Raw genomic sequence first — 26,060 nt, 5'->3', positions numbered from 1 at the left:
ACTTATGCCCCAAAAAAAAGAGGGAGAAATAAAAGTATCTAGAATAATCAAAAGTTACAACCGTTTCCATAATAAGAAGCAGTCAAACATACTGAAACTTACATAAACTGAAATCAGATATACTTGGGGAAAGAATGGTGGGTGATAAGTTCTGTGAAATATGATCAGTGTAAGGTAATTACTTTTCTTGTGATTTAGGGCATGAAATGAAACTCTCTGTAGGTTCATACCAAACCAAAAGGGTTCCTTCTTCACCTAGCACGCAGTGGCAGAATTCTGGTGCAGGGTGTTCTAGGTACCAAAGGTTAGCAGGAGTTCAAAAAGCAGATTGGACCAGATCATGGAAGAAAAATGCATCAAGATTATTACACCAAGTGTAACCATCCATCTGAAGAAATCCTTGAACTTGAATATTTCTGAAATCTGGGAGAGTAAACTATGTGTGTAGGTGTTTATTACTCTGCTTTCACACACCTCCTTTGGACAGCTCTCCTACTACCATTGCTGGACATAGTGCTGGTCTGAGGTCCATCCTTAGCCTGCGTGATCATCCCTCTGAGATGCCTTTAATTAGCCCAATATGCTACCATTTTTCTTCCAAGTGATGGCAGTTTTGAAATGACATAGTGAGGGCTCTTCTAGTAGTTGGAGCCTTTGGATTGGGACATGATACACATAACAAAATGTTCATGTTCATTTGTCTACCAACACTCCTACATCTTTGAAAAGATGTGCCAAATTGCTTTTATATATATATATATATATATATATATATATATGTCCTAAATGAAAGCATTTATTTTCCAGGGCAGTGGTGAAGAATATGACAATTGAAATGCATGTGTTCCCTATTATGGATTTAGATTCTAACTGGGATAATGATATGCTATTAAATTTTTTACAGATAATAAATCTCTCAAGACTGTAATAAAATTGGTTATTTTTATTAAATAGCATATGTATTTAACAAATAAGCATATTAGACTTTCCTGTGCAGCATGCTTTCTGGTTTACATAATTAGGTGAATGCCTCCTGTTCCGCTCTTCCAGCTCACTTAGCTGCTGCTGTAAGGAAGTGCTGTCAGTCCCATGCTGCACTTGCTGCTACTTGGCTTCACAGGCAGCACCTCACAGATATGCTGGTTTTTTATACTTGCCAGTGGAAAGATCTGACCATCTTTCACTGTCTAAAGTTTCCAGTTTGTGTAAGTGCATCTGTTCAGCACCTCTGTCCAGGAGAGGGTGGGAGATGGCAAAGAAGGAGATCATTAACTATATAAAGACGGATTACTTAATATCTTGGAAAGCAGCATACCTATGTGTCTCCTGCCAATTTACAGCATCATCTGTCTACAATCTTTTGATAAGAATAGATGTTTATGTTTCATTTCTCAATGACTGACCATAACCAGGCACACCTGGCTTTTCCAGGGGACTCAGGCAAAAGGACCCCATTTCCTTTCACAGGAAATGCTAGTTGGAGCTGTGCTGACTCAGGACAAGGACTGGCAACCTAAGCATGTTAACTGAGCTTTGTATTTGTTTAGTGATCTGGACTGGTATTGGTGCTTCAGGAGTTGATAAACTGGCTTATGAAACTGACTGGTTGCTTTTGGCTCATTTTATTGCCAGCTTCAAGAAGTGGATTTGTAAATCCCCTCAATGTCAAGTAGTTTGTGATAACTTGTGACAGATGTAGTCAGCAGACTGTGAGGGATGAGGGTGTGAACACACAGGGCTGCTGTGCTCTTAAGTCTGTATTTAAAGGAAAATTTAGGTAATACCTGATGTGCTCTTGTTCATGTTGGTGTTGCCTGCAAGGCTTAACTTGTATTCAGTCTATATGGTTAACTCAGCCTGTAGTGTGTTTCATGCTCATGCTGTTAGAATGGTGATATGTTCTAGATTTGCATAAGCATATTGATTTCCAGACATTATATAATTAAGATGGCTTGTATAAACTTCAGATTTTATAGCTGATCCTTTAAAGCGTGGAGAACTGGGGCAGAGAAACTGAGACAGCTTTAAAGGGTCGAGTACTTTTCTGTGTTTAAAACACCTCCTTAGAGCTCTACAGTTCTCTCTATTCCTCCCTGTGCAGACACTGTATCTCCCCTTAAATTCTGAGCTGCTTCAAGATGGTTGTTTTCTGTTGGTGTTTTCCCACCTTGCTGCTTCTGCTGCTTTTGTTGTTTTGCAATACCCAGGCTTTGAAACATGGGTCTTCAGTCTATGCGACCTTCTTTGGAGCCTGGTGGAGTGCTGGAGGTTTGTGCTTCTCAGTCAGGGTCAGTTAGCTGGTCCTTTATCTGTGTTCTCAACCTTGGTTGGGAACAGAGTATTGATGTAGCTTATGTAGGCCAAGTGCTCTTTGGCAGCTTTGTGCTGTTATGTATGGGTACTATGTCACACTAAGCAAAATGGTGATGGGCACTGTTTTCTGGGGTTTTTTATATAGAGCACTCAGCAAGGTAGTTAAAAGCAGTATCTTTACCACTGCAAAAGGGGTAACTGCAAAGTAGTTGAAATCTTGTAATGGAGATAGATGATACCATGTGCCTCATGAGTCTGATCTGTAAAAACTGACTCTGGAGGTATCCAGAGCAAAAAGCTGTAATTCCTAATAGAAAGCTTGCACTTTTCTGAACAATATTGTACTTAAGCAAAATGCTGTGCAGAAGAGGAATTGGGGCAATGGTGTGCAGTTCTGGTGTGCAGTTCTGCTCTGCAATCAGTTGTATGCAAAATGTGTTGTGAATTCATGGACGTTGCTTTTGTTTTCTTTTGCTGTTGAGGAGAAGGAACATAAAACAAATACCTGATGAACTAGACAAGTAAACACAAAAGAAGGTAAAATTCTGTATGTAAAGCCTCAGAAGAGTTCTTTATTGTGGTTATATAGAGCAGTTATTATTACTGAAAATACAACTCTTTCAAATGGTCATTTCTTAGTGCATTCTGAACTGGGGAAGTCTGACTGCTCATCTCTATTTGCAAGTTAATAAAATGCGCCCCGATATAAAATACAAACAAGAAGTTACCCAGACTTAACTACATTTGCATATACTAGATCAGAGTTCATTATTTTTGATTGCTTTTGGTGCTGAGTGATCTTTTGTTATGTATTTGAGAGTCAATGTAACAGAAATATTTTTTGACCTAATTAAACTTAATTATAAACTCAATAATATTTGATTGACAAGGTCTGGTGAGCTAGCTTTAAAAAGCTTAGAGAGGATTACTTCATATCAGTTTGTCAGAGTTGAGATAATTAAAATATACATTTTGTCTATGTCATTTTATTTCTATAAACTCTGGTCTGTGGCATGTTCAGAGTATAAAAGGTCTCCAGCTTGCCCAGTAAGATGTATACAATATGTCTGAATTATGCATGACTTCTTAATACTGCTGTATTGCATAGGTGGTCAGTGCTCCATCTGGATTCAAACTTCATTATAAAGTGACTGTTCTTAATCCATTATTAATCCATCATATGATTGTTACAGACAAGACACTGGCTGCTGTTGGTGATACTTGTGATAGTGTAATGTCATATATCTTAAGGCTATGTTTTGTTATTCTTTTACTATTGCTCATTAAACAAGGCCTACAAGTGCTCTATTGGAAAAATGTATAAACCTCTGGTTATGCTGCCTTCTTTTTGTTTTTTTCCACACATCCTGGAATGATCCCAGGCTTCTTGTGTAGTGTTGCAGTACAATGGCTCTTTACTGACGTGAACAGTTTCTCAGAAGCTGGCTGAGTGTGCCAGTAAACCTCCCAGATTAACAACCATACTCAGCAGAAGTATAATTGTTAAAACTGACTTTCTTTATGGTTTAACTCAAACTATAACAGTATCTCACAGTGACTTTAAAGCAACTATTTGCTCCTATTTAAACTCATGTACAAGACATAATCTGAATACAGCATCCTTTCCTACAGTACAGAGAATGCACTGACCTCAGGGACATTGTTCCCTTTTGTTTGGGTTTTTTCCTTTTCAGAAATAGGACATGGTAGAAAAAAGACTTTGGTTAATTAGCATACATGTTAAATTCAGCACAACTCCGCCTGTATGCAAGACTATGAAACAATCTTATATGTGTTAAGGGTTCCAAAAGTGGGTTTCTTTGTTGTTCATATGCAGTGTTCAGATTGTCTTAGTAGTTTTAATATGCTGTGTATTTCCTATAAAACAAGTTCTGCTTGCAGACAAAAAAGAAAGAGTATATGAGTAAAGTGTACCTGTTACTCAGGTAGGGTCTATATCTGAAAAATGACTGAAAAATGGGGATCAGAGAATGAAGATACAATTTAGGGAGGTAGGCTCCAGTCGTCTTTGGCAAACTAATAAAGCCTTAGGAAAACAAGTATTGCCCATGGGTCTCTATATTTTATAGAAAAGGAATAGTTTACATTAATAAGTAACAAAGTATTTATAAACTTTATATATAAATATTTATATGTTTAATATCTACTTATGCCAGCATTTAAAAATATCAACTAAATAGCAAAACATCATTATTTTTAATAAAAGTGTAACCATAATAAGCATTGTGTTCTGGCAGAACTGCTGAAGCCGCTGCTGGATCAGCAGTAAGTTTAACATAGGTAAAGTATTCACAGGCAAAATGACGGGAGGGCAGAGAGGCTTTCAGGTGTTATTTAAATGGGAGTTTACATAGAAGATATACACAAACTCTGCAATTTGTACTAAGATCTGAAGCACCATATTATGTTGCTTATAGTAGGTGCTTCTGAGCTCACTTGGCCACATCTACATAAACTGCATTCCAGCACTTAAGCTACCGCAGTTATTTTGTGTATGGTATGCTGGAAGGGAGGGTTTGATTAATGTCCTTTAGTATCTTTTCTATCCTATGCTGTCTTTAGGACACTGACTTTTTAGGCAGATGGTGGTTAGCAGTGTGGTATTTTCCACTCACTGTTCTTATCTCTGCAGTGTAGTAATTTGATATATAGAATATTATTTTTCTTGAATGATGCTGTTATTCTTAATGATATTCCCCCATAACGGAAAAAGGCAATTGAAGTTTGAATTCAGTTTAAATTCTTTCTGGGTTACAGAATGGGACTTGATGTATGCTTGTTTTCAACATGGCAGCATCAGGAGCATTTATGAACAGAAATTAGCCAGATGTTATTGACAGCTATGAAGTTGGATATCCATTAAGAAATGCATGTGGTGATTGGCTTGATGAAGAGTCGCAGAGGCAATGTAGTTACATTTTTGTAATTAAATTGAATCAAGGAGCAAGAGTTATTGTAGTTTAGTTTCTTCAGAGGTCAAAATAAAAACTGATACTAGTTCTAGAGTGATAAATATTCCATAATCCAATGCATTTTCTAAAATCAGATTTTATAAGTCATCATTACTAACTTGATTTTATATTGAATCTGTAATATGGAGCGTGCAGACAGAATTTTTGGGGAAATAAAATGAAGGCACTCTGTAAGTGATGTGCTGTGTGTGCCCTTTAGTCAGAGCTGAGTTCTTCCAAACTAGGTTCTACTTTTGATTGAAACAGTCTACTTATAATTACTCTGTGGAAGAGGGGGAAGATGTCCCATTCATCTGCAGGTAACTGCTGGGAGTGTTTGACATAGTCCAGTCCCTACTGAAGTCTCAAATGGAAGTCAAGCCAGGGTTTCATTGAATTAGCATGGCTGTATATTTTAAAGTCCATAAATTTCTGTAATGTCAACTGCATTTTGGCTCTGCCTCTAGAAGTGACCAACTGTAACAGGAAATTAAGTTTGTTCATGAATATACCGGAATGCCTCTGTAGCATCATAGGGTTAGGAGAGGCCTCATGAGGACACTTTGGCCATCCATCTCTCTCAGTGGTTGCATTAAATGATAATGAAGTTACTCATTACAGATACTTCTGCAAGTTATTTGTAAGCCTCTGCTGCTTCTGCAAATCCAGCCTAGAGCTTATCTGTGTCTGTTGAAAAGACCTTCCTATTCACAAACTGATTTCAGAAACTGCTTCATGATAGTTCAGACCAGTTTAAGACTATAAAATCTACCAAACAGACATGGACATGGGATCCTGTATTACAGTTTTCACTGTAGCCAAAGCCTAGGGATAAGCAACATTATTTCAGATGATGCCTTTTGCTTTACAGGGGTTAAAGATAATAGTTTCACAAAGATAAAATGCAGCAATGGTTAATATTTTGTTAGGCGAATCGGAAGAGGAACTGTTTGTTTCAGCAAATGGGAAGTTAAAGTCATTTTACCAGTATGTTGGCCACATTCTTATTAAATACTAGATTATATCTGCCTGTGTCTTCTGAAGAAACCTGTTATATGAGGTGGTTGGGGTAGTTTTTTTTAACTGGCTGCATTTTAGCATAAAAATAATAATCAAATCAAGTCTTGAACAAGAACTTCACAACAGGTAAAACAAAGACGGCCTCGTAACTATAAATCTTATCACTGTTTTGTCAGTAGTAGTATTAGTGTACAACTTTTTCTGGTAAAAGCAGGTTGACAGAACAGTTTTGCACAGAGGTTTGAGATTACATGGTCTGTTTAGCTTTTATTTCTTCCAGCATCAGCCTGAAGTTTTCTGTGTAACCTCCAGTGAACCATCCAACCTCTCTCTTGAGAGGATTCTTATCTGCAAAATACAAATCACTGTTCATGTTTGTTTTCCTAAGCTGCTTGGTGAGCAAAATGCAGATATTTCTAGAGGCATGTTCTGCACTGAGGACTGCAATTGGGAGGGTATATGTCAGTGCAGGGTGTTAACCAAGGTCACTTCAGTGCAGGATAGTGTAGGAACACATAAGCAGGTGACTGATAAAGTTTATTATAACAGAGAAGTGTAATATGATTTGTCATAGATTTTTCACTTGGTTTCTCTGGGGGCATCTTGCAGTGCTGTGATGATCTTTCTCTCTGTATAGCAATGATTTCCTGATTCATTTGGTAGCTCTTCGGTTGCCTTTTTGGTTTGGGGTTTGGTTTTTGGTTTGGGTTTGTTTTTGTTTTTTTTTCCAATTACTTTGGCCATTCCATTGTTCCTGTAGCTGTGGAATCTGGAAAGCTCAAGGACATCTGCTTACAACTTCTGACTCACTCCTTATGCAGCTGCACCCTCTTTCTTACACTATAGTGTGAAAAGCAGCAAGGAGTGGGGAAAGTCCCCAGCAAATAAGTGTTTGGAAGTGTTGTTTATGATTGTCAAGAAAAGTAAGTTTGTCATTCTTATGCATTTGGAACAAACTTGATGTTTATGTTGAGTGTGAAGCTGATGTGGTAGCATATTACAGCATCAGTGACTTATCAGCTTGATAAAGTAGAATAAAGAATTAAGGTAGTTAATGAATATTGCTGAAAAATTAAGGCAATTTATAATGGTTTAGTTTTACTCTTATGTGGGTAAATAACTGATTAATAAAACTTGAAAGAATTCATATTACATAAACCATTAATGTGTTCCTACTGGTGTAAGAGTAAGTTATGTAGATGCTCTGGTAATTACAAAGAGTATCCATAGTGTTACTGGAAATACAGTTTACCTGTTTAAGCCCAAAGTTCTAATTCTATGATTTTCCTTTTCTGTGTCACAAGCTAGTTCTTCACTAAAATGTTAAAACTGGCTCTGTGTTACTTGGCCTTTTTGAGGAGTTTTGAAAGTAAATGAATCTAATTATTCTTCCAGACCTGCAATAATTAACACACGAATACCAGCCCTTTGCTGGAGGGGAAGATGCTGGTGGAACTTTTCTTCTTCCTGTGAAGTTGATGGGGTTTCTTCCAGAAACATTTGATTTTAGCCAAAGAATAGGGACTCTGATTGTGTGAAAATACTAACAAAGACTAGTTGCGAGTTTTAATAGGCACATGCAGTTATTTATTACTTACAGATATCTTTGTATCGGGTCTGTAAGCATCTAAATCAGATGGTTTTGTCTAATGTTTATCTACTGTTGGGTCTAAAAGGTGGTCAGTGATGTGTATGGGATGGGATGTGAACAGGACGGGACCTCAGAAGTGAGCAAGCTGTATTATGTGATTTATTATGAGAGCAGACACATTCTTTGAGAGTCTACACTAGACTATTTAACTGATGAAGTCCTGAAAGTATTTATAGGTAATACAGAGTATTTAGATGAAGGTTTTTTTACCTCTTTTATGAAAGCTCCACAGTTGCTTCCTAAGGCAGATCAGTTGATTCTGAGGCATAAAGCTGAGAGTTGTCTGAGCATTGTGGTATTGGAAGATCTATTGTTTCCATGATCTTTTCTTTCTTGCTTACATTGATGCGTGTTAACTGTGATCTTTTGGGTGACTTTTTTCCTTTACCATTACATCTCAGAATAGCACAGTGACTTCCTGTGCACTGTGTGAAATTCAAGCAGCTTGTGTCTTCTGATGTTTGAAGACATTTTTGCTTTCAGAACAGAACCTCTTGCTAGGATAAGCAGCTTTTTATGCCTTTTTCTGCTCACGTGAAATCTTTATGTAATTTATAACAGTTTATGGGTAATGAACTTACTGCCCATGTCAATGTGTAAATGGCCAAAGAAGTGTTGCAGAGGCTGGGTCTGTACGTATCTAGGTTATGAGGTTAGTTGTGGTTATGGCACACACTTCTCATGTGAACTTCGTGTATCACCCATTCTGTGGCTTGTTTTCATTGGTTATAAAACGCTGATGAGCTTATTTTTCCTTAGTGACAGTAAGAAAACTAATTCATCACATTTAAAGTGCTATACATAATGTTATTAAAATGGAAACTATGATTCTGGTATGTGTCCAGTACATTGTGTGATTGGAATTGTGATTGGCTTTGCTTGTGGAAGCCTTTCAGGACCTGCTGTGGTCTTTTGATGTAGGATGCATAGCTGTGAAAGAAGCAAATGAAAGATGTGGTGAAGAAACAAGAAGAAATTGAGACACAGATTAAAGAAGCAGTGCCAGGAAGTAGTTCAGTACAAATCTGTTACAATCAGTTTGCTGCATGAAGTCAACACAGTGGTGTTCGGTTACACAGAGAAAATGAGCAAAATTAAACATAATAACAGATAAAAAAAGGCAGAGCCATTACAGTGTGGCTGAGAGAACTGTGAACTGAATCCCCATCTCCGTCTGCCAGAACGTTGTCTAGCCAATACCTGCATCAAATTCTCATTTGGGAAAGACCAGGGAAAGACTAGTGTAATAGGATACCACCTGCATCTGGTCATGGATGGGATTAGATGCATAACTGTCAGCTTTTGCCTAACTCCTCAGGAAGTGAAGATGGTATGGCTTTGGAAAAACAATTTTCCTCCTGGCTTCCTGGAGGGAGATATTTCTGTTATACTTCTTTTTCCTGTGTCTGGGCATGAAGAATGAATGTTCCCTTCCATTAAATGAGATGCCTTGTTTCCAGAATAGTTGCTTCCAGCAGCAGTATAGCTACACTGTGCTTCTTACTGTTGTCACCTTTTAGTGGTCTCTATTGACATTAGCAGAAAAGATAAATAGTGTCAGCATATTAGTAATTTTTCATCCATTAGTAAGCAAAGATGTATTTGCTCACATTGGTCACTTTTAGTGCTCTTTAAAAATAACTTCCTCTTTGTGGTGTTTGCTGTTTTAAGTAGGCTAAAAAGCTTCTACAAATGAGAGAGATGGCTGAAGACATCTTGAAAAGCAGCTCTTAAACAGGCCACAGAGTTTTAAATATACAAGTGCTGAATAGATTTACTGGTAAATCTCTCATCTAGTTTCCTTTTAGTGACCTTAGTCTAAGAAGCAAAGAATTGGTGTATTCAGCAGCATTTAGGTTTTTTCTTTTCATCATATGTGTGGTCATTCCAAAAATGCAAAACAAGTGAGAATGGAAGGATTGATAGAGCCTTTGTAAAACCTGTCCTGTGGTACTTTAGGTACCTATAGCTACTGCTACATGGGTAATGAACCTATGCCATATTTTATTATATTGTGTAATTTCCCACTCCTTAAAAGTAACTCCAGAAAAATGAGTTAAAATTTCCTATTGGGCAAAGAAGTAGGAAATGGAAGTGGGAAGAAATCATTAATGGCAATATTCATCTTTCTTCTGTTAAAAGATTGTCAGAAAAGCTAAACCATTATAGCTCTTCCATGTGGAACCTTCTATATGAAAAAGTAGGTCTTATCCTTGGGGGTTATAACAGCTAAACAAGGAACCATTTGTTGTTCTCAGGTTACTCACATTTCCCAATACGGAAAGGTTGAGCCAGCCAAGACTGCACTTGTGATTTTGGAATGGCATCACCTGAAATATACTTGAATGGCTCTAATAGAATTATTATTAACTGCTTGAAGTGGTCTGTGTATATATAGCAAAACTGAATCAACAACAAGTCTGTGAAGCTCCAAATCAGTGCAATTCTGCTATAAGCAGTAGTCACTGGCAGTAAAATTGACTGAATCTCTCTGAATCCTGAGTTGCTTAATGAAGTGCTCTTTGTCACCAAAAATTGACTGAGGAGAGGAAAGGTTAAAGATGAGATACTAGACAAACTTTGCTCATAAGCTTTTATATATATTTAGGAGTATAATCAAGGGCTCCCAGACCACTTTAGGAGCACAAGGAGCTGTTAGGATCCTGTTCACGATGGACACCTCACTGAACTGCTAAAGCAAACCTTATACTGAAGCTTTTAGGAAGGAAAAGCCCACTCAAACATCTGGAACAGAACACACAGAATTGGGAACTCCCAAATTCTAAAGTTTATTCCAGGTATAACTTCCATCCTGAACTCTCTCTTGCATCATTTTTCACTTGATTTGGTATTCTCCTTCCTGAAGTAGGAGGCATGCTTTTCTAGCAATAGTATAAGAGATTTGTAGGGTGTTTTGAAGAGGAAGATAATTTTGCTATAGGTGTTTGATCAGAACTTAAACAGGGAAGCTTCATTCAAAAGAAACAGCAGAGATTCTCTAACATTTATTGAGGCTGAAAAAGGGGGGGGATGGGGTTAGGAATGATGATGGGCAGGCACACACTTACATTGAGACTCTTTCAGCATAGCAGAATTATTTTTACAAGATTAATGTTACTTAACAACAAAAATAAAAGGGAAGAAATGCTCCCAAAATAACTGTTGGGTTGGGGTTGTTTGTTTGCTTGTTTTACTCTATATCAATCCAAGGATTGTTCTTTAATATACAGCAATGAAATATCTGGCCTAATCTCTGGGAAGGTGGTTTGTGCTGAGTGTTAAGGACTCATAGAGAAGCAAGGTTACAGAAATGACATTCTTGTCGTGAGTCAGTGAGTACATGGAGCTGATGGCATTCCTGACCCTGGCTTTCCAGCTGAATTAGCAGTTGAAATGTTGATTCTGTGTACTGAGAGGTTCCAGCTGAGACTGTTTGTAACAGCCCCATGAATCATACGGCTTTAGGCAGATTATTTAAGATAATTCTAAGACCAAAAAGACTCTAAGAGGCAAAGACTGTTGTTCATTAAGTAGTACAACTATTCTGACTGTACCTGTTTGTTCAGGTAATAGCTTAGCAGATGATGGGGAGACCCAAATGGTAAAAACAACTGCCAGAGGCACTGTCATCTGTTCATTTGCATTTGGCTTTTCTGTTTCACCTTTCCCCATTTTGTAGCAGTTAAAAAGTATTAAAGAAAGCAGCAATGCCTTTCTGTACTGCTTGCCATGGTGAATGGTATGCTGCATTCAAGTACAGGCTGGCTCCACTTCATTAATTAATTCCAGGCTGCCAATTACAGAAGGCAGCTGAAATAGGAACCTATTGGTGATGCTTACACATCCCCTCCCCCAGTCAGGTGTTGTATGTGGAGCTATACGTGACTCAGTGGAACAGGAAGAAGTAACACTTCTAGATTTAATTAAGACAAGGTGTCTTTAAAGTTTCTTTCCCCATCCCCCTCATCCTCCAGTTATTTCCTGATACATTTTTGGGGCCAACTTTAGCAAGTTTAGGAAGGAACAGGATTAAAAAACAGATGCTTGCTTCCTGAAAAGGACCATTAAAAACTTCCACCCAGTTTCACAAACAAGACCTAATCTTCATCCTATAAGAACTGAGTACAGTAGAAAAGCAACTGTGGTCTTAGACACTGGGATTTATTCACATAAGGAAAGTTATTTAGCATATGTTATCTCTTCAAAGTGTTTTTTAGTATCCTTGCCTTTTTCTCACTGGTGAATACTGGGAGGGGATATTGAGTTTTGTTCCTCGTTTTTTTGTGTCATGTGAACTCTTCAGTTGCTTTGCTGCTATTGGTCACCTCACAAGCACGGCTTTTGTTAGTCACTAGAGAAGAAGTCTAAACCAATGTTGTGTGGTTGTGGATGGCAGATAGCACTGTCCCTGAGAGCACCTTAATGCTTCTTGTAGCCATACAATCTTTAGGGGAAAAAAAGTCCTAATTACAAGCCTGAGGTGTTGGTAAGCATGGTACTGGCTTCATATTGTTGTCCCCAATCCCCATAGTTGGGGATTACCAGTAAAATCTGCTTAGCTTTCATTTGCAAAGAACGTGTGACTCGTGAGCCCACTTGCTAGCAAAATGTACAGAGGTATCTGTACAGGGGCATAGCATGGTCAGGAGGCAGGACTGGATTTGTACTGTACCCTTCTGTAACATTAGACAGGATGAGAAACATTGTATGGTATTTTTGATGTCAATTTTCAGCATGGTGTTTGGTGACATTTTCCTCCTGACTTGGGTATGAAGTCCTAATGAAAGCTGCTCATCTCTAAACACCAAAGATGGAATCCAGATGGATCCATTAGGGTTAAAGATTTCCCCCTTTCTGTTTTCTCCTTTTTCAGGAAATACCTCTCTTTGTAGTAATTTAGTAATTGTGTTTCTTTATTTTACTATTATTTTGTAAAATAGGTAGTATCTCGCTCAAAACTGTTTTCTTATAGTCTGGATACTAAAATAAAGTCTGCAAAGGTAGTTCTTTGACTGCATTGCACCTTAAAAAGGGTGCAGGGATCTTGCAGCTCTGATGGAAATGTTAGCTCAGAAGCTGATTAGGGGATTTTGCAGCTCAGATGTTGCAGGTATTGAGAAATGATGCAAAGGCAGGCAATGAGGAAGTAACAGGAACACCACAAACCAACTTCTCTTACACCCTGTGAGCTTTTGTGTCTTGGGGACATATCTGTGTAATAATTTTATTGTAGATATACTGTAGGTATAGCTATGTATATAGATAGATCTGAATGTATCACTTGGAAAAAGGGAAAGAAGGGCCAGTAGGGTAGGTAGCAGTTGTGAGACAAGTGTCCTGCTGCAAGGCATCAGACTGCTTTAACATAAGATCTATTGCCTTGTTATTGTATCTTTCCCATATGTGTGAGTAATATCAGACAGGTGATTTAGTTTCATAGAGATCAGGGAGGCTGCTCATGTTCAAAAAGGTCTTTGTAGCTTCTTATTTCAGCTGTTTGGCTTCTTCATGTGATGTGGTTAATATATCCTGCAACGACACATTCTAATGCACATCTGCTGTTAGATAGCACGTACTAAAATAAATGTAACTTCCTGAACTAACAAAATAGATAGATTCTTATTGTGGTAAAACTGCAATCATTTTGGGAGGATAATATCCTCTATTTTAATACAAACACCAGATTTAGAGGAAGCAATTATGAAAAGAAGCCACAGAAGCAGGTAGTCTCTAACTGTTTGTACAAACAACAAACCCACCAAATTCCAGAGCACAGTATGTAATAACATACCTGCTTTCCTATTCCAGATATGAAGTGCATTCCGATCTTTATTATACAGCTATGCTTTTATGAAGCTGTTCTTTCAGCCTTTCAGTTTTGATTCATCACTGCAATGACTGGATGTTTCATAGGACTTAAACACTGAGCTTTTTTCCTTTGTGCATTATCATTGCAACTCCCTTAGGTCGTCTTGAATCTCCAGTCTGTGCTCTCTTCCCCTGTCCTGGCTTTAGGGAGCAATGGAGTAGTGAGTTCAGGAAGAGCTTGCAGAGCACACTGAGAACACCTGTAGCGGACAACATGCTTAAAGTATAAGATAAGGATTAACATTCTTTTTCTTCAACTTTATTGCATTATATTCACGTGCCAGCACTCTTGTTTGCTCTTGTTTTTTCTCCTAATGGTTTGGTCCTTTGATTGTACTTTTCATTATTTAAGTATCATATGTGGAATAAGTGAAGTATACAAGCACTGGAATGCATCACGTTTCTAATTAATAATTATTACTGGAAATCAGAATGAAGGTCTTGTATCCTGCAGCTTGGGAAAACATGAGGTTTATCCCTGTTGCACTTTTTACTTCCTTTCTCCTTTTTCAGCTCTTACATGTGACAGAATGTCTGTTCTCCAGCCTCCCTTAGCAGTTCTGAATGGTTGCAAGTTTAGTTTTGGTTTCTGTGGTTTTTATTCCACCCCACTCCTCTGTGCAGTAAAACTCCTTCAGATCTCACTACATTGTAGTTTGGTTATTGCAACAACGTTTTTTTCCCCCTGACTTTAGCAAAATCAGTTTTGCCTTCATGTATACAGCTAAATGTTCTTACAAAAGCCATTTTCCTAGGTGATCACTTTGATCGTGCTGTGCTGCTCTTTGCATTGCTCTGACTTCTATTTTGCATCAAACTACAAAGGCTTTTGAAAGGGTAGATAAATTATTTATCCCAATCCCACAAATCATTCTGCCATTGAAGTGGTTCCCTCCTGTTCCTGTCTGGTCTGGTAGCCTTCATGCTTAACTTGGTTTTTGTTCATCTGTGTGCAATGTTGATGTATTTCTTAACTTCTAAACTAATAACCAATATTTCATCTGTGGTAGTTGGAATCACTTTCTTGGACTTTATTTTCCATTTTCAATTACAAACTATCTCTGCTATTTTGGGAACCATGTTAACTGTAATTGTGAGAAACCTGTCCAAAATGCATGGTCACTGGGAAATGGAACACTTAACGTGGGTTGTGCTTGCAGATTTGATAGTGGAGATCGTGTAAAAATAAGCTGTACTTGATCTTTTTGCCAGATAGCAGCTTCTAGTTAACAACGTGACCAGAGAATAGACAGCCTTCAAAAATGATAAGTTAGTATTGTTGACCCAAGAAAACTGTTCTGGAACACTTTTTCTTACTTCTATTTTTATGTTCCAATTAAAGCTTGTTATAGTAACTTGTGTATCATAGGGGATTACTTCATTCTATTTGCACTTGGGAAGATAACTATTTTGTTACTTTAAAACATTGTAACCTGAAGCCAAACATTCCTGGAAATGGCTTCATGAGTCCCTAATTCTTGATCAAAGGGTATAAACAAAGAAGTTCTGTTCTAGTGTGAGTTGTTGGTGTCTGTTTGGAGATATGTTCCATTTCAACTGTCTCTTAAAGATCAGTCACATTGTTGCTTACTGACACATCATCTTTAAGGTCATACCTCTACAGGACAGTTGGTACTGGGAGTAGGCTGGTTCCATCATTTATTGATGCATTATCAGTTTTTGCAAGGACGCTTCTTTTTGAAGTTGTACCGTGGTTTTCCTTCCTCCTCATGGGGAGAGGATGTGGGTAAGAAAAGATTTCATTTGTGTTCATATTTCTGATATTTTTAAATACAATACGTCATAGCACATGGGAATTGAACAGCATACCTAAAAGGATTAATAGACCACAGTAGTGGGATATTGCATTATGGATATCGCTGTGATTGTAGGCATTGTGTGATCTGTAAAACCCTATTCAAGACTAAATGGTGGAGGGTTTCTGCACCGGGTTGTCAATGAGTATTGTAGTGCCAAAGCAAGCATTCAAGATTGCTCTACTGTAGCTGAGATACTAGACTGTTTGTACTGTTTGTAAAGCACTTAATAGTATCACTGTTTTGCTTGATTATCACTCTTTTGCATGGGTAGCTTGTAATCTGTGTATTCATAATGTCGAAATGTATCAATTGTATCTTTTCATAATGTCAAAGAATTCTAAGTTGCTTAATTTTGGGTTTAAAAACACTGCTGCCATCTCCTTGGCTATGGCCTAGAAAAGAGTGTCTCATGCTCAGGAGAACATGAAATCAGTCTCAAGGACTGTGTTCTAAATATTGATTCAACAAGTGCAGATGTTCTCTCCATTTCAAGATACTCACATTGGCAAATTGACTCAATGATGACTAACAGTGCATGGTTGTTATGGAAATTAATAGGTGGGTCTGGTTTGTAAATAAATAAATAAAACTTCTCATCCAGAATACTGAAATCCTGATAGTGTCCTTCGGGTGTGACTTCATGAAACATCTTCAGCTGAGCTAACAGTTTATAGCTATTAGGAGGAGGAAAATGAGCCTTTCCACTGTGCTGTCCTTACTTGCACCTCTGTGCTTTTCCACCACTGAGTGAATTCTGGGGCTTTTCTTCTTTGCATTAGAGACAATGATTTCTTACAAAGAAATCTGTTACTCAGTTCTCCAGTCAGCAGGAGTGCTCTGGAGAGGAATTCCTGCTTCGGTACTGCCTGTAACTTAAACAGAAGTATTTTAATTGCATTTAACCTCATTTAAGCATCATACAAGTAGTTCCAGTAACTTTCCCTTGAATGCCTCTTTCAATGTAAAACTTGAGAAAAGGACACTATATTTTGGGTCATTATTTCACCGTCCTCAGAACCTGACAGGCTGTTTAAAACCCCTGTCAATAACTCCCACCAGTCCTTCCCACCTCTTCCTTTTTGCTCTCCCGAGGGAAGAACACTTAACAACTCAACCAACTCTTTTGTTACAAGTGTTTCCCCTGAAGGGTCATTTTATCCATCCTCACCACACCCTGTGCATCCCTCACCAGGGACACCATGGTGTGTAATCAGTTTGGCTGCTGGGTGGGGTGGAGGGGTGGAGAAGTGTGAATCCATTCTCATTTTCCTAGATGGGACATCGTTAGTCTTGAGCTATGGACTGGTCACCCTATTTACAGTATTTACATATGAATGAAGGGCACTTTAGCAAGGGTTATTATTGTTTTCCTAATGGAAGTTTATGAAGGGAGCGCTTCTGCAATCGTTAGAGAGCATCCTTTAACTGCACAGTACTTCCTGTAGGTATCAAAAGTTGCACGAATTCAGCAAAATGCAAACAGACCAACCAAAACCAAAACAACTTGGCAAGTTGTGTCATGTTTGTTCCACGGGTCATGTTTATGTGAGGAAAATATGTACATGTGTCTTCCTCTGAAAGCCTGCAGATTGCTTTACAAGCTGGATGTGTGTTATACAATAAAACATTCATGAGTATTTGTATGAGAATTGTGTCTTCCCATCAGTGCAACATGAATATACTTCAGTTTAAAGGTGGTAATTTGAAGTAGCCATCCTTCACAGTGGAACACAGTGAAGATTCCTGCTATTTATTGTATTTGATACAAATTAGGTGAATAGTTCAGGGCATTTTGGCTGCAAATCCCATAGCACAGCCCATGATAACATTGGGGAAACATAACTTTCTCCTTCTCCGACTACTCCATAAGCTGCACAAATAACTGTCATATGGAAGGCAGTCTTCAAATGAAGAGTCTAGACAGAATAGACATTCGGGGTTCAGTTTGTAATGTCAGATGTTCCCCAGAGATGTCTGTGTTTGCTCTGCACTGATTTTCCAGGATTAGGACTTTACCTGGAAAAACTACAGCTGTGGTTTCCGAGAGCACATTGTTAATAGTAATCACTCTGTAATCATATTTTATTGGAATTTCTCAGCACCAGAGTGTTTAATCAAGTGGTCTTTTCCTAATATTTATTACCTAGTAAATTGCAACTCTTTATTACCATGTATACAAGCTGTATTTGCAATGAAGAGATTGCAGAGTTTTGAACAGCTGTGTAACTGCCTGGAAAATACCCTTTATCTAGCAGTTTATATGCTTTCTAGCTACTCCCTTGTCACTGTCAGTGCTTCTGCATTCCAGATTTATGATGTTTGGTTGAAACGGCCACTTCAGAAGTTTTCTTTTGGCTGTTCCCATGTGGTTGTGGTGTTTGGTTGTTATTCTTTGTTTTGTTTTCTGAAAGGAAAGCTTCCTAATGATTGCCCTGAAGAGATGTTGGGGTGTGGTGTCCCTGCCCATGGCAGGGGGATTGCAACTGGGTGATCTTTAAGGTCCCTTTCAGCTCAAACCATTCTGTGATTCTGTGTTGAGCAAAGGCTTGAGAAATACTCAGTAAGTGCCGAATTGTGGTTTTATGTGTAGCATTAGCTTGGTTAACTTTTACTGCCTATTTCAGGATGTTAGGAATAGTAGGGTAATTGCTTTGAATATTAGTGAAATTGTGCCTCTCCTGGGCAGTGGCTTCTACTGCTTTCCTTTCCCCTCTTTCCCTTTTTTGTTTATTTTTGTTTTGTGAAACCAAATACATAGGTGCATATATGCATATATATATATATGCACTTCTTCATGAAGTGCAGACTATTCCATAAGCATGGAGTAACTTAGCTGGAGAGCAGAGCTGCTCAACATGACCTGGAGGCTACTGGATAACTTGATATTCTTACAGCAGTTAATCTGTTTTGAAAACAAAGGAAATGGTCTGTTCATTGTTCTTAATGTAATTTTCTTAAAATCAGCTGGGAATATAGAGTATCAGAAGATGACAGGGATAGCACATTTAGTTTTGGTGGTTGTTAGGATTATACCTTTCCTTAAGTTCTTGTCTTGTTATTGGAAACTTGTCACATAGGCATAGATACTTTCTTGGTGAAATATACGTGCATAAGTGTGTATTTCTAAGTCATCAGAAATATGAGCCACAAATATGAGCCACAGGAGAAATAGTTACTGTTTGTGTTTTTGCTTTGTTAGCTGTAATTAAGAAAACAGATAATTAGAATGAATTGTGCCAACTAAGGTGAGGTAGCTTCTTAGGCCTAAGAGTCAAACACAGACCAGAACTAAGCCAAGGTCTGTTTTACACTGGGTGAGGGAAGGAAAGCAGAGGCAGGCAGACAGGCGTCCGGAGTTTTACATTTCTTGGCATAACAATATTTTATTAAAAAACAATTGTATTTGTGTGATTTTATTATGTTAACAGCTTGGCAAAAGAGATTTTGACTTGTAATGGGGAAAGCACTAGCATTAACATATCAGGAAGAAGGAGGTAATTGAGATCTGAGTGTCGACAACTCAACATATTTCTGTTTAATCCCAGGTTCTGCATTTTTGCCCCAAGGGCAGTTAAATCATGTTGGCAAAGATCATGTTAAAACATGCATTTTGTTGTAAACTTGTCATGTCATGTTGTAAACAAAACAACAAAAACATCATCTCAAACCTTTAAACAATCTATTTGTGGGTTTTCTTAGCAGAGTTCAGCCAATGACTTTGATGGTGGAAGATGCTTTGCTCCATTGGGCCTTTCCTTATTTAAACATTGAGATTAAATGTTTCAATGCTTTTGTGACTGCTTAGCATAATGGCTTCTTAACTGTCCTTTAAAAGGAATCAGAGGTTTTTGTTGTTGTTTTATATTCTTTTGCCGTTGTATTTTGGATCCTTTGAGAAATCTTTAATCAACTGCATTTTAATTTTAAAATGACTGATCAAAGCCATATGAATCTCAAAGATTAGCATAAGATGAAAAGGAATACTAGCCACATATGAAGACATTTTAAGGTTCAAAACCTAAGTATTTCAAAGGAGTTTGCCATGCAGACAGATGCTTTTGCAATAATTGCTTCAGTATTAAGTTTTGAATGTGTGAGGAAACTTAACTAGAAGCATTGATGTGAACAAGACAGCCACAGAACAACTCTATCAGTTAACCTCAGTCCAAAACCAGGTCAGCAGTGGTAGAATCCTTCCTTAAGCAGTATTTTCCAGAGTTAACAAATAGTTTACTTACTTCTCCCTGACAGATAAGTATCAGACTAAATTGCACCTTTGGAGCAAAAAAAAACAACTACAAAACCAAAACAAACCCACAAAAAACCCCAGTTCTAGAAATGGGAAAACTGATGCACTGCTCTGCTGTGCAATCTAGTCACTAGCATTGGTTTTTCTTGTGTATTAGCTTATTTTATGAAAGTAGCTTGGTAGCTGGCAATTCAGATCCATGGTTTGTATTGCTAGGGTGGGTTTTTAGTCTGATTTTTTGGATGAGTGGACTCACTGGCTCCAGTCTTACAAGGTTCCTTACTGGTCTCACTGAAACCTTTGTTTCTCCAACTGTTAACTGGAGTTGACTAGAGAGTCTTTCAGCCATGAGTTTATGAACTGGCATTTGGTTCTGCTTGGGCGGGCGGGCATATACACACACTACAGTGACTATTGCAATCTGAATTAATGTGGAAATGGAATGTAAATGTAAATCAGTTCTGACTAAGTTTGTAAGATATTTCAGAATAGGCTCCAAATTTTAGGTTTTTGATACACAATACAGAAGGGTCTTAGTACCATGGCTTAACTGACCTAGTTTTGATTAGGAATGCACTTAGCATTCTACAGACAAATTCAGTTCTCTGGAAGAGATAGTTGTTTGAAATTGTACCATTGTGTTACTCCATCAGATAATATGGTGCTTATAAGGTCAGGTGCTATTCCTCATGAACTTCAGGGCCAAATTTCAGTTTTAAAACCATAGTTACACTTTTCTTGAAAGAAGCAAACATCCAAAGAGTCAAATGAGTCTTGGTTTAGACATTAACTGAAGTGTACTTATAGATGCAAGACACTTTGAAACTTACTGATATGAAGGTCCTGCCTATTTTTGAGTCTTAAGACAGATTTTCCTCTTGTTTCTCAAGAATGCTTGGTCAAGCTGCAGTGTACTGGCCTGATTAATGGAGGAATGACAGAATCTTGGCGTATTTTTGTATGTGTGTAAACCAAAGTTCATTATTTCAGTCTGCAAACCGGTACACTTGTGTTCTGTGTGAAGTGCTCTTTATGCTGTGAAGCATGTTACAGGATTAGAATGCTTTGAGGGCAAGCCCTGAAGGCATTTTGTCTAACTGATTTAAGTGAAGCTGAGCTTTAAAATGGTGTTAGCATAAACATTCATAACCATACACAGATGGCATTTGAAATCAAGGCTTCTTGGGCCTAACTAGTTAAAGAGCAACTGCAGATTTCTTAGGAGATTCTTGACCATTCTGCATAATCTGTGTCAGTGTTTTGATGTGGTTGAAATGTGAGAAGAAACCATCCACCATGACAGGTTGTACTCAGAGGTATGTCCTCTGACTGTCACACTGAGGAAGACTTTCAGAAGTGAATGCACATCCATGTGAATGAAGTCATAGTTTGTAGCTTCAGAAGTTCTCAGGTAAAATGGGTAACCTTCAAATTAAATGTTATGTTCTTTTCATATGTTTTGAAATCTGGAAAGGAAGGGGGCTGCAGCAGATTGGTCTAACCTCATACCACATCTCCAGTGGTGGTCAGCAGTAGATGCTTAGGGAAGAGTACAGAACAGGAATAGCCTGTCACGATACTTCCCCAAAACACTGTCCCAGTAACCAATGACTTGTGTTTGAGAAGCTTTCATACCAGTATCTTCTGATGAATGCTTCTGCTGTATATAACAAGGAAATTGTACATAATGTGAAGAAGTAGCTCCTTTTTCTTTGCTCTGAATCTGTCACCATCTGGTTCAGTCTGATGCATTGTGGTTTTCCCCTTCTAGTTGAATGCAGTGAAGCATCATTCCCTGTTTGCTTTCTGTCACCCATGGTTCATAGATACTTTATCAAACCTGCTCTGATTTCTCTCTCTTCTCTGAAATTTCCTGTCTGCTTAATTGCTCTCCTCCTCCTCCTCTGATGGAGAAGCAGTACTGTGTGTAACATTCACTATGTTAGAAGGTCATGTTTGCTTCTAGAATAATTGAACATCTAGAAGGATTTTCAGCTTTGTTCTAGCAATTCTCCAGGAATGGAGTGTTGGAAAACTAGTGGGTTTTTTGTTTTATGGGCAGCCTATGTACGGGATAAGGAGGCCTACATAACAGGCAGCAGGATAGCAGATAGTATGTCTGGCTATACTGTGGTTACTCTGGAAAAGACCGAGGGAAGATAAGGGTGAGAGACTTAACATGTTTGGGATCCTGGTGAAGCCCAAGGAAGGTGTCTAAATGCAGACTGCTGCCACTTGACTAAGGTTATTCTAAAGACATCATAATCTGATAAACAACCTTTATGAAATGATTGTAAAGCAACATCCATCACACAATCTGCCTTAAAAACCGGTTAATTCTTTCAAGATCTGTGAAGTTATTCTTGGTTGTGCTGTTTCCCTTTGGCTGAGAATATCCTTCCCTCCTCTCTGTGCCCAGCTTCCTTCTGTTTCCTTTTCCTCGTCTCCCATAGATGGTTTTTGTCTGTCTCTGTTGCAGACAGGCCCCTAATGCTTCCTCTCTCTTTTCAGGGAATTTTCACTACCTTTGTCCAAAGGTAGACATCAAAGAGAATGTGCCTGGCTGCACAGACATTGAAATGGCCCGTGAGATGGGTTAGGCAAAGGTATTTTCCACGTTCTCAGCTTGTTCCAATGAGGGGTGTGGGCAGGGGAGCTCCCTGGCTAAACAATAGCAACAGAAATGGAACTTTGAAAACACAAGAAACAAACCTCCAGCTTGCCAGGCAGGAAAAAGCAACAATATGGGGAATTAAACCGGAAAAGGCAGTAAGCGATGCCGTGCGTTGTGGCAGCACAACGGGATGGAGCATTCCTGGAGGTGCCAGTGCCGCTCTGTGCCTGGGCCATGGCTGCTGTGCCACCTGGGGCTGTTGGTTGCCAGGCTGCCCTGCGCCTGCCGGAGCCGTGCGGCTGAGCCGTGCCCGAGCTGCAGTCACCCCGAGCGGCCTCGGGTTTCCGGCGGCCCCGGAGGGGGCCCGGCCGCAGCCGGGAGGGGTTGCGCCGTGTCCCCGCCCCACGCCCGCCCCCCGGAGGTGCCGCGGTGCGCACGGTGCGGTGGCGGTGTCGGTGCCGGCTCCTGTGTGCCTCGGCTCCTGTGCGGCTCGGCTCCTGTGCTCGGGCAGAGGCAGCGCTGACCCCCGAGGCCGCGGCTCCGGCTGCCACCATGGTGGCCAAGGACTATCCCTGCTACCTCTCGGTCAAGAGGGCGAACTGCGCCCTGGACGTGCCGCCGGTGAGCAGCCCTGCTAAGGAGACGGAGGTACTTCATCTGCCGCTGACCCGGTGTCAGCTTTAGCTTTCTTTATGCTGTGATCTGCATTGCTTTGGGGGAAAGGAACGTGCTTTGAAAATGGGCTTCTGTGTGTAGGTACCTGGTCTGAGACATCCTTTGCTGCCTTTACATACTGAGATAAAGGCAAGGAACAAAGAATGGAGATTTTTGTCTTCTGTTACTTTAAGAATGCAGATGAATCTTTTAAGTAGCTAATTGAGAAATACCTGGTTTAGATCTTCAGTTTGAGGTATTTATATGTATTTTAATACAGGGCTAACTATTGCTTACAAACTATTAAGCTGACGCAGGAACCAAGAGGGAATTTGTAAAACTGTTTTAAAGTGTTACTGGTCTTTTCCTATTAGAAATAAACCAAGAAATTAATGAGGTAATGCAGTTAACTGAAAACTCTGCCCTGTATCAATAGGTTGACTCCTCTGTTTCTTAAAAAGTAGGAAGTCTTTTTTGGTGACATTAAAACTCGTATTCATTAAACCGAACTCAACATACTCACTTGCAAAAACTCTCACCCATGGTGGAACGTTTCCGGAACAAATGCTTGTGAAAGACTTAAATACTCAATATTTCAGGTTAATGTGGTTTTGTGTGCTGGTTTGGAAAGAAAACAGTGACTGACCTGAAGGATTGTGCCTGTCTGTACTGGAGGAAGGACAGAATTTCCCTCTGGAAGTTTTTATCACTTAAATATATAGCTGCTTCATTGGTCTTGTTTGCTGAGTAACTTGAAGACAGCTTACTGACTTGGGTGCAGTTAATACAACTGCATCAAAGATTAATTACTTCCAGCATCTGAAGTATAAGTAAGATGAGCTCAGTGACCCTATTTAATCATGAAGCTTTAGCTAAGAGCTAGTAAGATGCTGCACTCTTGTTTTTCTGTGCCCTTTTACAAAAAAGGGGTATAATTATTGCAGTTTGTGTGTTTTTGAAAAGTAACACCCCGAGCGTGTCTGTGTATGGTTCTCTTGGGATGCTCATTCTGCTAACAATGGTATTAAAGCAGTATGGATTTAGCTTTTACTGTATGGATGGTTTTTTGTGAATGAATGGAATTGTCAAATCTGAAGAGCTGGGGTTGCACTCGCACAGTTAGGAAGGGCAGCTTGGTCATAGTCACATTTCAAAGAAGTTTCAATGAAAGCTTAGAGCATAAGGAAGTATCCAATAACACATGCGATCCATCAAAATTACAATGTGCAAACAGTTGTTCTGGATTTATCATCTTCCAGTTTGTGTTTCCTGCAGCTAATAAAATAGACCCTATGCTTTCAGGCTGTTCTCTGCGGGTAGGAGGTACTTGCAGCATTGTGAAAAAGGAAGTTTTACACAGTCTGTTTGTGTTAGGAGGTATGAGAAGACCACCTGCCACTGCAAATATTTGGTTAAGGAAGCAGGAATAAAAAGTACTCTTTGGGAAAGACATTACAAACATAGGTGTATGCAGCCTGTTTCTTTGAGATCTGTATGTATGGGGTGAGAAATCCACATTACTTTTGAAGCTCTCATGTTAAGCTCTTCTTCACCCTTTGGTGTTTACAAAGCTAAATAAAAGCTACAGGGTGCCTTCTGTCAGAAAGCCAGCTTGCTTTGTAGGGCTTATGGATTTGTTGGCTTTGAAAACCTGAGTTTCATTTTAATTGTTAAAGGGGGTTGATTTATTTAATAACCGAACTTGTGCATAAATGTGTGTGTGGAATAGAACAGATTATCTGCAATATAGATGTTGTGTTTTGTTTTAAATCAGAACTCATGATTATAAACTATTCCCTGTGACTTTATTAAACAATAATATTTTAATGTTTGATTTCTACAGATACAAAATGTAGTCTGGAGATCGGTAGCACTTACATGGGATGAAATTCAGCAGAAATCATGGGCAAATACTGTGCTGTTCCTAAGCTTTCAGCTGGAGGTCTCCGCATAAGAACCTGGAGCTCATTGGCAGTACATTAATTCTTCTGGTTTGGGTTCACTTGGAGCCAGCAGAGCAGCTGTGGAAAACCAGGGGCATTTCTGAGGAACAAGTTAGTGGTAGGAAAAGAAAAGGGAACAAAGGTTTTCTATTTACAGTTCTTTGTTTAAGCCACACCAGTTTCCTTGGCACAGTCACAAAACAATGACAAGTGAAATGTCCAAAATGTATGTGAACAGTGAAAGTCTGGATGCTGAGGAAAGGGTAGTGCACCTCCAGTCAAAGTACAGTTATCTTTATAAGTACATACTCCACATCAAGTATGGTGTTGCAGTTGCGGTGTAAAAGGTGCACAGGTGTTGGGCTCTTTCCAGCTTTTACATAATCCAAAAATAGCGACAGTAAAACTTGACATTTTCTTGCTTTAAGAAATAAAAAGCTGCACATATTTCCCAATGATAAATACCATTTTCTCTTTCACTAAGGAAAGCAGCTCCCTTCTCACCCCCTCTAAAGGAAACAAAGTGAAGCACAGCCAGTGGGGTGGGCAGCAGATAAGAAAGAGCAAGCATAATCACAGATTGAGGTTTAAAGGTCTGAACGTGAAGTCATGAACCCCTTGGAGTAAGGATATTCCGTTCTGCTGTGCAGGATCTTATACAGTCCCTAGGCTGAAGCTCTAAAGACTACAGCAGTGGCACAGGATCCCTTTGCACCCCTGCTAGATTGGATGTCTGCTTACATCTCTTGCACTTAAGAAGTCTTGGATCTAGGAATCAGAGCTGTTTGCAGTCTGTCTTTTGTTGTCTTCTGAGATCCTTGCTGTGTTGATGTGCAGAGGTGTAGGCTGCCTCAACTCGGGACTGGTTTAATTCAGCATGGGGAGTGGAGGAAGGCTAACCTGAAGTGTAAGCAGCAGATCTCTAGGCCATGGCACGTCATTAACATGAAAACCAG

General features: G+C 39.1%; 1 protein-coding gene across 3 annotated transcripts in view; it reads left to right on the top strand.

The window, feature by feature from the left end:
• The window catches only part of ARHGEF3 (Rho guanine nucleotide exchange factor 3), a 109,370-nt gene that overhangs the window by 58,476 nt on the left and 24,834 nt on the right, over positions 1–26,060 (top strand). Inside the window, exon 1 of one of the 3 annotated variants that reach the window (XM_005145820.3) lies at positions 23,045–23,155. The exons of the other annotated variants lie outside the window; for them this stretch is intronic. Coding sequence (XP_005145877.2) covers positions 23,060–23,155 — 96 coding nt within the window. The 5' untranslated portion in view covers positions 23,045–23,059. Of the gene's footprint in view, positions 1–23,044; positions 23,156–26,060 lie in introns of those variants that run through there. 3 annotated transcript variants of the gene reach the window in all.

This window comes from Melopsittacus undulatus, chromosome 9, assembly GCF_012275295.1.
Source record: "Melopsittacus undulatus isolate bMelUnd1 chromosome 9, bMelUnd1.mat.Z, whole genome shotgun sequence".
Lineage (NCBI taxonomy): Eukaryota > Metazoa > Chordata > Aves > Psittaciformes > Psittaculidae > Melopsittacus > Melopsittacus undulatus.
This window is presented reverse-complemented; position numbering and strand designations above follow the sequence as displayed.